The sequence below is a fragment of the Danio aesculapii genome, chromosome 15 (assembly GCF_903798145.1).
Source record: "Danio aesculapii chromosome 15, fDanAes4.1, whole genome shotgun sequence".
Classification (NCBI taxonomy): Eukaryota; Metazoa; Chordata; class Actinopteri; order Cypriniformes; family Danionidae; genus Danio; species Danio aesculapii.
Window position 1 is genome coordinate 24,012,389 of NC_079449.1, and position 13,161 is coordinate 24,025,549.

The following is a 13,161-nucleotide window of genomic DNA, read 5'->3' on the forward strand; positions in this document are numbered from 1 at the left end:
TATATATATATATATAGCTGCTTAGGCAGATCAAACTTCTTTTACCCCTAAACGAAAAATAAAGTATATTGTAAGTTTGAGTATACTGAGGCCTTGAGTGAGTGACAGAGATGAGGAGGGTACTGCAGGAGAAGGGGAATGTACCAAGTGCCATTTGGGAACAGCTGCCATTCCTGAGTGAAGTGTTTATAGTGTAGCTAACAGGGAGTCAGGGAGATGCCTCACAGGGGGGCTTCGTGTGGTCCAGAGATGAGCATTTAGCCAAGAATACTTCAAAATCCCACAGGCCTCAGAGCGCCACCGGTGTTGGCTTTCACCGCGAGCGCAAAACAGCATTGCAAACATCACACAAACTGGTATATATATTTCAATGTGAAGCAATCGGAACAACACACATTTTATTTGACTTTTTTTGTTCAAATAAACTTTAAGTACATTACTTCAAGCATCAAAATATTTTTGTTCTTTTTAGCAACTGTTTTTTAAAACATATTTTCCCGTTATTTTCCCTCATAATTTAGCTAAAAAATATATATTTTTTATTATTTTTGTCAATTCATTACATTATTTTATCATTTCTAACTTAAAATTATAAAACTCAACAGTGTATTCATGAATTTCCTTCCAAACTGTCATTATTAAGATTTAAAAACCCTCAAAAAATAATTCAGCCGTAAAGCTGAGTACATTCTTCAGTTCATGGAGAGCAAAAGTACCTTATCAGCCATTGTAAACAAGGACATAAACCATGATTTCTGGAATTACACCTTTCAGCGACTCCCCGTTTTCCCATGAAGAGCACCTGATCTTGGCGAAGGCAGCAGCAATAGGAAGAGACGGCAGGGATGAGCAGAGACAGAAAGTGAGAAAGAGGGATGTGTTGACGGTCTCCATGACGCTGTACTTTAAATCCTCAGGCATGGGCTCTCAAAACATCTGCACATAAGAGACACAGTGTAAACATATGGTGTGTGAGACTGGACATATGGCAAATAGACGCACACACTTACGTCACACTTCCACACATGCCAGTAATTGCATGTAGACATATAAAACACACGACATGCACACATACACTAACACAAACAGTACAGACAGCCTATTCATCTCACTCATATACAGGTGGTGTCCATATTCATCTGCACAAAAGATGTTGGCAGAAATGTTATTGTTATGCTTCTGTTCTTTAAATTGGTCTCTTACCTTTTTTGATCTTCGTCCTAAAAAAGAAAAATGGTAAGAGCATTAGATTTGGCACAAGTAAATGAAAGAAAAACAACGCTTTTTAACATCATTTAATTTGTGATAAACAGATTCACTGTAAAAAAAAAAAAATTTGATCAAAAGTCATGGCAATGTATGATTATTTATGTTAACCTGCTTAATCAGGTTTCAACTTTAAAAAAAGTTATAATATTTTTAACTTAATGTGTAACTGATGTAAGTTGAAAAGATTTAGTTATGTTGATTCAATTTAGGTGCTGTATGTAAGTTTTTGACTCCTCTAAAGCATAAAAATACCATAATATGTTTACAGAAATGTAAGGAACATGCTAAGTGAACATATTTGTTTATCTGAAAAACAATCCTGAAGTTGAAAATGTGTTTTCCGTGCTGGAACATCTGTCTTTGTTTTGGTCATTTTAACCTGCCCAATGCCAATTTAGCCAATTATATTACAGCACCCCGGGTTGCCTTGGAGGAAAACTGCATATTTCATTCATTCATTCTGAACGGCTCTCTAAGCATGTACTCGTGCCCGAAATGCGACCTCCTTTGGACAGTAGCAGACTCCGAAATGAGTCCCCCGTGTCCTAACAACACGCTATGTGACGAGATATGCAGTGATGAGCAATTTAGCTTTTAACGAAACGACAGAAATTTAAATACAGCCATTTAGAAGCACAGAATATGCACTCATGAAGCGGTAAGGTTTAGAATCTATTTAATACATATTAACACTCTTTAACATTATTAAATGTACATGCTGAATCACTGATGTGTATTTAGTTCTAAAGTTTAATTTTCAAACGTTTTTTTTTTTTTTCAAGATCTGAGGTGAACTATCTGCTGCTGCTTTCAGTATTATGGCAATAAATGTCACGTTAAATGTCATTCAAGCTCACATTATTAGCATTTAACATTGAATAAAGCACACGAGGTGTACCTGAGGTGATCATTGTAATAGTTTTTTGTTGTTCACCTGTGAGAAATAAAAGCTGTTTCTAATATATCAATTCGAGGTGTTGGTTTGGACAAAAACTCATTTTAATATGGAAAATATTCCTTCTATCCAGTGCCGTTACTTTTATTTAGAACTCTGTTTAATTCACTCACTCCTGTCCTCAATTTAACAACCTGCTCTTGCGTTTTTTTTGATCCAGGAGTGCAATACCTAGTTCAACCACTGGGTGTCAAACCTACATACTGCATCTTTAAGTCAACATTTTTTTTTAGTGTTGCCTTGATCATTTTCTAAATTACCAGTCACACTATTGCATAAAAATATGTTAATTGGAGCTGAGATTAAAGATGACGGGATATAAACTTATTTAAACTTACAGTACTTGTCTTCCTATGACAAAGATAAATTACGATGTAGTTTTTATTTCCATCTAATGCACAATGAAATTAAAAAAGTCAATTAATTAAAATAAAAATAAATCTTAATACGGTCATACTCAAAATAACAGGCATAGTGTTTGCTCTTAATTGTCCATAGTGTTAAAAAAACATTTTAAATGAGGGATTGACAGTGTGATTGTCCTAACAGTGATTTGTGATAAACAAACGGCTTACCTGCAAGAAACTGAGGCAGCATATAACACAGAATTACTAGCATGGCGATTATAAACCCAAAGACTGCGATATACCACATGGTAGAGTCAGGTTCTGTAATACAAAGCAAAAAAGTCTGAGTGCTGAAATCTGACATACTGTAAATGCCTGCCACCTAGTGGTTAGTTGTAGTATTAACTATAATGGAGACAGGGAGTCAGGGACTTTCCAATTGAGCAAATGAATCAGGTTCACCTGTAACTACAAGGTAAAAGCTCTTGCGGACAGGGGTGAGCAAAGACTTATGGGAAACTCTGCAGGTGTATTTATATCCAGAGTCTTCTAGGCCAGGCTGTAGATAGAAGAAGGCTGAGAGCGAATATGTGCCATCTTGATGTATTCGATGACTGGAGTACAGAACGTTCTTCAAGAACAAAGGTGTAGGGCTTCCTCCATGTGGCTCACGGTACCACTCAATGTTTACGTCCAGTGGATAGTAGTTTTCTGCTTCACAGATTAGCTTCTGGTCCTGATCAACTACCATAGACAAGGTGGAGCCCACGTTCAGAGACACACGGGGCTGTTCTGTAGTGTAACAGATACAAAAAAGGCATTAAAGTGATGGTTTACTTAAAAAAAGTATACTTCTGTCATTGTTTGGACCCTAATGTTCATTCAGTCCTCTATGACTGTATGATTTTCTCTGAAAATACAACTTAAAGGATGTTTTGGCTGTTCTTGCCAATGCAATAAAGTCAGTAGGGTCCAAAATAACATTTGAGTCCACTGACTTTCATTGTTTGAAAGCCCCCCCCCCTAAATATCTTTTTTTGTTTTCCACAGAAGATTTGGAATAGTATGAGAGTGATTAAACATTTATTTGAAATAATTTTGAAGGCATTATTATATAAAGGATTATTTCAATGAATATGTGCTAAATTTAAATCAAAAAGTTTATATTAAAAAAATGTTATTTATTTTTAATATTTAGTCTTAAAAAATGTATTTTGTTTCAATTAAATGAATTGCATAATATATATTATAAAACATTATTATTCTATAATATCTATATATGTCTTCTTACCACTTAGGCTAAGAGGAATATCATGGCTGCCAAAGAGAGGAGGAACCATCACAGAGCAGACATATGTGCCCTCACTGTGTTTTCTGGTTGGTTCAAGCTTAAATGAGGCGTTTCCGCCAGCAATGGTCTTGACAGTAACTCCTCTGCCTTCACTTTTACCAGTGCGGCTGGAGTAGCTAAAAAGCTTGGTCCGTTCGCCATGTCGTTGAAGTCTCCACTCCACTGTTGCATTGGGCAGTTTATGATCCACTGCAAACTGACAGTGCAGCTCTGGCTCTTTCAAGAATCCCACCTCAACAGAGGGAGTCCGGGTCAAAACAACCATTGCAGCTGGAAAACACATAAGGAAGACACTTTAAAATATCCAGGGTTTATCCTGCAAAGAGAATTACGAGGTGGCCAGACCCTAAGTCATGCTTAAGCCCTGGTCATGCATTTAATATTAGCCTTTGTAAATATATTTTATTTGATAAAATTACAAGAATGATGCAAAATCGGGATACCACTTTCGAGCAAGGAAAAACCATGATATGGTATAGAAAATATGACAGTCCCTTGATTGCAGTGGTATTCCAAAATTAGGAAGCAAAGTCAACCAAAAAATTTCATAACATTACACTATAAAGAGGCGGTTTAGTCCACTGTGGCGACCCCTGATTAATAAAGGCACTAAGCCGAAAAGAAAATTAATGAATGAACACTATAAAGAAAACAACAACCTACATTTAGATGCTATTTTGAAGTAGAGCTTGCTTTCACTTGTGAATCGTTATGTTTAGGTAATATAAATTTAGATGGATTGATTAATAAAGACAAGAAACTGTTATTTATTCTTCTGGCAGCCATTAAAAAAGTAAGTACAAAAAATGGTTAAAATTAGAGTCACCTATAGTTGAAGAATGGATTGATACAGTGCACACTATGTATGTCATGTATCTTTTTCATTAAGAACACAGACTGAATAGTTTTTCTAAATTGGAGTAAATGTATTGAGTATATTTCACCAATAAGCCCGGATTTTTCTTGATTTGTAACTTTTAAATGTAATATTTTGTGTCTATATATATATATATATATATATATATATATATATATATATATATATATATATATATATATATATATATAGACACAAAATATGTCTATATATATATATATATGTCTATATATGTCTATATATATATATATATATATATATATATATATATATATTCTTCTTAAAAGGAAATATTTTAAAGGATTTGTAGCTCCCCAGGTTTTACTGTTTATAGTTGTTGTTGTTAAAGAGAAGAAAATACAAAGCATATGTAAGATCTGTAAGTCTCTTTCTGTATGAGAGATTATGTAAGTTGTTATGTAAAATATGTATTTTCTTTTGAAAACTCAAAAGAAAAAAAACAAAACAACCACTTCTACATTGCTTTCTTTACATTAATAATGTGATAAATTTTCTGTTTATTAAAGTTATTTCCAAAAATGTGACTTTCATTATCGTGTAGTAAGTCATTTTTCTGTATTTTGTGGAATAAAATAATAAATACTACCAACACTGTCTATACAACAACAACAACAACAACAACCAGTTATGCATATTGTATAAGACAATAAATATGGCTTTTTTAAAATAGGGCTTGTTATAATGACACAGTATTTTTTAAGTGTTTTGAGTTCAAATAATTGTTTCCCAGTACTGGGTTGCGGCTGGAAGGGCATCCGCTATGTAAAACATATGCTGGATTAGTTGGCGGGGAATAAGCTAAAGGAAAATGAACGAATGAATGAATGAATGAAAGTTGGCGGTTCATTCTGCTGTGGCGATCCCTGATGAATAAACTTTGTTTGTCTGTTTAGTTTTAACTAGTTCATTTTTTTTTACTGTTTTAACTGTTTAGTTAACATGACATAACTCAAAGAAATATAAGTCAAACTTTTATTGTACTGTGGATTATCTTCTAAACTATTTTTAAAGGAGGAAATGCACCTGCTTCAGGGTTACCTGATGTTGTCAGGAGATCCCTATCACTGACTGACATCCACTGTAGAAAGTCCACCTGTCCCTGAACAGGAGCCGCAGGTGTGTGTCTGAGAAAGCTGGTGATGACGAACAAGCCTTGTGTATGCCGTAATGTACAGGTGAACCAGACGTCATACTCTTGTGCTCCTGCAACAGGCCAGCGCATTACTATCCCTCCAGTGCTGTATCTACGGATCTCACATTGTAGTGTGTCCTCACTTCCCTCCAAATAACGCCCCATATCCACTTTAGAACCTGCGTGAGACACAGCGATTGAACAAACAGTTGTTGTTTTAAGAGCAAAGGATATAATAAATCTATGACTTCATAAGAGGGACGGCTTGGTGGCTCAGTGGTTAGCACTGATGCCTCACAGCAAGAAGGTCGCTGATTCAAGTCCCTGCTGGGTCAGTTGGCATATCTGTGTGAAGTTTGCATGTTCTCTCAGTGTTCGTGTGGGTTTCCTCCGGGTGCTCCGGTTTCCCCCACAGTCCAAAGACATGTGGTATAGGTGAATTGGATGAACTAAAATTGTTTGTAGTGTATAAGTGTGTGTGTGAATTTGAGAGTGTATGGGTGTTTCCCAGTACTAGGTTGCAGCTAGAAAGGCATCCGCTGCGTAAAACATATGCCGGAATAGTTGATTCTGCTGTGGTGACCCCTTGATAAATAAGGGACTAAGAAAATGAATGAATGAATGAACTCATATGACCTTTGCTCACCTGTGACAAGGAAGGTAATTGCGGGGTGTAAAGCACTGTCCCCATCTTTACCAAACTGAAGTACAGACTCTCTGTGGATATACTTGGTTTCAGCGTGACCTTCTTCGTTTATATGAACTTTCTCATCCACAAACTGACAAGGAAGCCATTGAACATCACGAAGAGGCTGTGATCCATTTACACCTGGTTTAAACATATCAGTAAATAGGTTACAGAGAACAATAGCAACAACAGTACAAAGTAACTGTAAACTAACAAACAAACGCACAAAACATAGCAAAGTTCCCGATTTAAGCAACTTTGATATTTAAAGGGATTTAAAAGTCTTCAAATAGTAATTTCCTTCACAGTTTTATTAAACATGTTATAATAATTATGTTTAATTCGATCGTTGAATGTTTGTCACACAGCTTTTGGCATAACGCAACATTACATGAGTAAGCAAATAAGAACAGGAATATCGTTGCACGGCTCATTTATAAATACCTAAGCAAACAAGGGCTAGAATAAATCCACAAAACGTCCAAAACATATTGTGTATTCTCGTCCTCGGCACAATCATTCCTGTTTCCTAAAACCGCCATGCAAACCCAATCCGCGTAGTTTACTTTCTCTTTCGTTTCACTGAAACTGTCCTTTGACCAACCGGTTTTTTCGAATCTGATTCTGAACAAATCTTTTAATGAACTAGTTATTCGAGTTCACTTAATCTGTTTTAGATTAATGAATGAATTGTTTATCTGTTGTGAACGAATAATTTAAGAGAAGGATAAATGTCAACAAGCGTCAAAAAATAAATCTGAAGAAAAGATTTTTGTCGAACCGATTCAAAAGATTCAAATCATTGAGGAAGATCAAATGAATCAATTACATCTTCGTCCGTGTGAGGGCGACAGAGAATCGCGGGAAGCAGAACTCAAACTCCCTTTCCTTCTCTGTCCATACACGTTGACGCGGAAGTAAACACATGCTCTGCATTTAGCCGCAAACGTGTTGAGAGCAACCATTCAAAACTAATGTATATCTGATTTTCCTTAATAAATATCCAAGAACCGCCAATATTGTCACAGTCCTGCGGATATGAGTTACTGCAGCTGCTAACTTTTCTTTGTATTCACAACAAATATGGATCAAGGTAATGCTCTTGTTTAAACTTGCAAAAGTAGGTTATTTTATTATTTATGTCTTTTAGATGTTAATTCTACACTGGTAAGGCGAACGCTAGTGTTTTGTGCCTGAAGTTGTCTGCGTTTAACAATATTTCATTAAGTTTGTGTAGTTTTATTGTTGTAAATGATGACTTCAAATAGCCATTTTTTGCCATTAAAAACAAGTGTCTCATTTATCGTTAAAATTACATAAGATTGAGGTAAAATTGGTTTTATATTCCCACATTCGTTCAGTGACATGCATCCTTTATTGTTTACCATGGTACTTTGAATATTCAGTCTGAAGTCCTATGTAAGTATGACTTCAAAACAACATTAGCAATCGTTTTTGAACAGTGAACAATATTGTACTTTGTTATTTATTGGATGGTAATATCCCCTATTATATAATATTCCCTATATTTACAATTTGCAAAGAATAATTTTCTGAAAATATATTATTACGGATTAAGACAGAACGTGTGGATATAAAACCAACTTTACTTCAATTTACAGAAGGACATTGGAAGTCCTTACACTGTGTTAAGGTGATCTTATTATAATTTAGGTTTAGTAATTGCTATACAGTTATCCAAAAAAAGATACCATTTAGAAATTTCTAAATGTAGAATGTAGTAGACCCATTAGGGTTTGATTAAAATGTAATAGATAAATAAATAAATAAATAAGTGTTAGACTTTTATTGGTGCCTTCCACATGATGCCACATTTTGCACACAGGATACACTAACAAAGACAAGATGTTGGCATTGTGGGACTTTTTCACTCAGACAATGTGGAAATTAGAATTGCAATTTGTAATTTATTTGGGAAAAGACAGATCTAGATGTATCCTCAATTTTCTTCTTGTTTTAAGTCTCTTAACTATACTTAAGATTCTAAATTAAAATCAATTGTCCATTGTTTTTTTTTTGTGTTCTTTGCATTTTGTTTTAGTAATCAAACATAGAAAAGCCATATTTTTTTATTAATTGGCCTATATACATGATCAGTTATCTGCTTTCAAATATTAAGAGTTATCTTTATTGGTCACATTTCCATATCATCCCTAAACAATATCAGCTGTAATATCAATAACTAGGGTTGCTCTGATCGATCGGCCAAAGATCCTTATTGGTCGATAATCACATTTATTGACTCGATCGGTACTCGCCAATCTGGTCGATTTCATGAACCAATCGCAGGCGTTTGTTTAAGGAAGACACTCGTGCGCTCCCATATATTATACATAGCCTACAGCAGCCACAATACGTGAGGAGGTAAATAATGTGTGGAGTCACTGCAGCTAAAACATAAACAGATGCGGTGCGACCTGTTTACACAGTCCATCACTCCCATCTAGTGTCCAATAACAGCAATTAACTGATGTTTTGGTGGAAAATTGATCATTTATCATACCTGAAAGCAATACCTGATACCGTTCTTCTGTTTTAGAGTCATGGCTGAGCTGTGAGAAGACGGCTGTGCTACAGGGAGGATTCCTTCTGGCCAGTCAGATATGCCAACCTGAGCCACTGTCATCGTTGAGAAAAGAAGACTGGGATCGGATTGGACTTCCGATTGTTAACGCGGTCAAAGAGATATGTGAACACTCACTTAAAGACTCCAAAGACAGACAACACTGGAAGAAGAAGATCCTCTGTATTGTGTGGAGCAAGATCTTAGATGTGGGGAACAGAAAGGACATTGATACGAGATGGAAGGAAGACCCATTATTTGATGTCCAGAACAGCCTTCCTGACATTAATCACCCCGTGTTGTTTGAGTTGATCAAATCCATGAGCTTTTCTAGCATCTACGTGGAGCTGCTGTTGTGCTTTCAACCATCTGAACGGTGCGAAGAGCTCAAGTTGTTGGTTGATCATGTGACAAGTAGCAGCTCAGAGGCAGATGTAAAGCTTTTGCTGGAGGTGTGGTGGGAGCTACTGAAAGGGAAGAGAGGATGTGAAGATGCCTTAGATCAGCTCTTTACAGCTCAGTGTTTACGTTCATTGTCCACTACTGAACCATCACCACAGGCATCAAAAAGATTCAAGCCTGATCCAGAATCCACATCTACATGTATGGTGAACATACTGTTTGAGGGGCTGAGGAAAATAAAAGAGCATTTGACCTCCTCTGAATTGTGTTATGTTGCTCTCTCTAATTGTCTGGACACGCTGTATACCAGCTACCTTATAAGCGGCGCTACTGATCTCCCCATAGAAATTAAACTTCAGCAGATATCTCGTGCAGTGAGTCTTAAGGCAAATGGTAAAAAGATGGAGAACTTGGGTCTGATTGAGGCCATACGCGAGGCTCGGAGAGACCTTGCTGCTGCTCTCATTCCTGCAGAGACCAAGCCGTGTGGAATGACATTCATACAGGCTATGCAGGTCGCACTTGAGGTTATATGCTCCTGGGAGGTGATGGGTCTTCTAAAGACACCCAGCAATGAGCCACATGCCACAGGGATACGTCTGAAAGACAGCCTAGATAGAGTTCTGGCATCTCTGGAGCAACCATCACTTGCTAAAGACCTGGTTGGGAATGGACAGACTCTAAATAACTTGAGAGTGAGTTTAAATGGCTTGTTGGGATCTTTATCATTTACCATTCCTGAAAGTTCTGCAGAAGAAATAGCAAATTTGTGTATGACCATCTTAGATCATCATCTTGAAGGATTTGAAGGCCTTCCTAAACTGTTTGCCTCCAAACTAAGTCAAAATTTCAATGAAGCGGATTGGACTCAATGCTTGGAGAGAAATGCAAGTGTGTTTCAAACCAAAGACCTTCTGATGACATTGATCTCCACACTTACACATAAATGTCAAAGTGATGCTGATGTTGATCACTGCAAAAGATTAATGGATGTGATCGTAGACATATTTTCCCACTTGCCCTTATCTGACCGAAATGCTACACTTTCAGAATTATTTTCCATGTCCAGGAAAGGTCTTCATGGATTTATTCCCTGTTCTGTAACTAAAGGCTTCTCTGATGAGCTCAATCTGGCCTTCAACAGTATCATTCAGAGTGGTGCCAACAGCAGCATAGATGCAGCTGTCACTGCTGTGGCACGAGTGGCTTTCCAGAACCCTGAAGCCACATTGCGACGATGCTGCCACATGGCTGTTGTGAACCTTGGAGCTCACACTCTGATAGCTGAGATTCTCCAGCAACTCCCAGGTCTCATTTCTTTACCGGGAGTTCACAACGGCAGTCTAATGGGTAGATGCTTGCAGGACACTGTGTGGAGCAAGTTATCCTCACCTCAGGAGGAGAACCAGTTTCTGCAATTCTTAGCTGAGCTGATGAAGCGCAACATCTCTGGATGCACTGGAGAAAAGCTGAGCTTCCTTTCTCCGGAAGAAGTCTTGCATGCGTTTGTCCAGCCATACCTTATACCAACAACTCCAGGTTCAAGCAACTTGCAGATCTGTCTAAGACTTCTTCAGTGCACGCTGAGCCAGGAGACCAGCAGTGACACAACACACTGGATAATGAGCTGCTCTCCATTCCCATCTTTATATTGTCTTGCTCAGCTCCTGAATGAGTGCAGTAGGTGCTGGGACCAGCCAGTAGAGGGTGAGACGCCTATGTCCATGGAGACCAAAGAGCTGCTGTTGTCTGCACTGCACAGAATGGGGACAATCGTTGGGAAGGAAGTGGCTCGTGCACCTGATGTTTGGTCGAGAGCTCTCTTTTGGCTCTATAGTAAAGTGGAGAAACTGGACTGGACTGTGCGTTTTTACCTGAAAGATGTGTGGGGAGAACATTTCAAGTATGAAGTTCCAAACTCTCTGTTGGCAGTTTGTGATCTTCCAGAGCAGGATTGGTCTGGCCTGGACTTGCCGCAGTATGGACAAGGTACTGGACTTGTGGCCTGGTTGGAGTGCTGTGCTCTGTCAGAAAGTGTCCGCGAGGTAATGATGGAATCTCTCTCCCTAAACCTGCTGAAACCTGATGACGTCAACATGTTCAGCAAGGGGCTGTTAGTTGCAGTGTGTCAGCTCCTCCCATGGTGCACATCTGGGGAATGGGAACGACTTTTGAAAGTCTTACAAGAACTTGTACATTCAAGCAAACTGTATGTGCCATACTCTTTAGAATATGTTGATTTCCTTCCCTTACTTGACCTACGTTCATTTTCTGTTGAGTTGCGCCTTTCTGTGTTTCTTCTGCGAATCTTTCAGCTGCTTTGCAGTTCCAGCTGCTCTGATTGGCTGCCACCTCAAGGCTGGGTGTATACCGGGCGGCTTTACGCCAATGCAATAAGGAGCATTATCAGCTCAGTCGCTGAGAAGATTTCCCTGCCGTCCACCACGGCATCCCGGAAAACCTCTGAATCTTGCAGTCAGGAAGTTCTGTTCGTGTTGACTCAGCTCTTCTGTCATGTGCTTCATGTGCAGGTGATGATACCTGGTCAGCCAGAGGCGCTGTTCCTATGTGCCCTGGAGATTCTGACCCAATATGAGTCTGTGCTCTCAGCATATCCTGACAGCTGCACTGCCTTGCAGGGACTCAATACACGTCACTTCTTCACTACAATCGCTGATAATTTGCAGTGTGCAGACATGAAAGCTGTTCTACACCAGAAGATAGCTCAGTTATGATACTGCACCATCTGATATTGCAACTCAATGTGTCACAGTCACACTATAAGTTTGAAATTGTTCTTTTGGTTTTCACAGAAGGAATTGAAATAAACAGTTGTGCATGGCAGATGTGTGGTTTAATACTTTTTATTTATCTATTTGCTAACACTACATTAAGGTTAGTTAACATTTAATAATTTACTGTTTGTTTATAATTATGCTACTGTTAATTTGTGTTTGTTCATGATAAATTAACACTAAACAACAGAAATGTAGGTAAATAGTAATATTGTTTAGTAGCTGATGTAAAATTATTATCTCACATTTAGTTCATGAAATTTTTTTTTAATTTACTACTATTTATGTGTATAAAGTAAGACAATACAGTGATTGAAGACTTTTACAGCAAACAACTGCAACTGAATGAAAAGTTTTTTTTTTTATTATACAATCACATATAAGAAATATTACGCAACCCTTTAAAGTTCACTAGAATAATAACTAGGCTTTTATCATCAAACATATCCATCCAAAGTTTTCAAAATGATGATATTACATTAATACATTGCAAATACAGTAAAGATCCCAACCCTGGTGTGCAAGAAAATAAGTCATTTCTTGGGAAACTGGGGTATATGTTTAAGGGATGGTTCATGCAAAGTGAAAAGTCTGTCATCATTCACTTGTTTCAAACATGAGTTTCTTCAGTTGAAAACAAATTCTATTGGAAAATGATGGTAACCATTGACATCCATAGTATTTATTTTCATACCAAGAAAGTTTTAGTTACCATGTTTGGGTAAGCAGCAAAACCACTG

At 37.5% G+C, this 13,161-nt stretch overlaps 2 protein-coding genes across 2 annotated transcripts; one reads left to right on the forward strand and one right to left on the reverse strand.

Moving 5' to 3' along the window:
• Positions 1-361: 361 nt before the first annotated feature.
• Positions 362-7,214, reverse strand: dhrs13b.2 (dehydrogenase/reductase (SDR family) member 13b.2). The gene is made up of 8 exons (XM_056473500.1): positions 7,085-7,214; positions 6,599-6,781; positions 5,859-6,131; positions 3,863-4,192; positions 3,034-3,363; positions 2,800-2,892; positions 1,204-1,220; positions 362-936 (listed from the first exon to the last, which is right to left on the reverse strand). Exons 1-8 carry the CDS (start codon positions 7,158-7,160, stop codon positions 928-930), a joined length of 1,311 nt encoding a protein of 436 aa, XP_056329475.1. The 5' UTR covers positions 7,161-7,214; the 3' UTR covers positions 362-927.
• A 342-nt stretch (positions 7,215-7,556) lies between these two features.
• Positions 7,557-12,470, forward strand: gemin4 (gem (nuclear organelle) associated protein 4). The gene is made up of 2 exons (XM_056474274.1): positions 7,557-7,733; positions 9,201-12,470. The coding sequence occupies exons 1-2, from the start codon at positions 7,724-7,726 to the stop codon at positions 12,359-12,361; spliced, it is 3,171 nt and encodes a 1,056-aa protein (XP_056330249.1). The 5' UTR covers positions 7,557-7,723; the 3' UTR covers positions 12,362-12,470.
• Positions 12,471-13,161: the final 691 nt, after the last annotated feature.

Coding starts and splice junctions, on each gene's coding strand:
- dhrs13b.2 (XM_056473500.1), bottom strand. CDS start 7,160: ATGATTGTGCCGAGGACGAGAATACACAATATGTTTTGGACGTTTTGT. Junction 6,782..7,084: donor TCTAGCCCTTGTTTGCTTAG/GTATTTATAAAT, acceptor TGTTTAAACCAG/GTGTAAATGGATCACAGCCT. Junction 4,193..5,858: donor GGATCTCCTGACAACATCAG/GTAACCCTGAAG, acceptor TGTGTTTTCCAG/CTGCAATGGTTGTTTTGACC.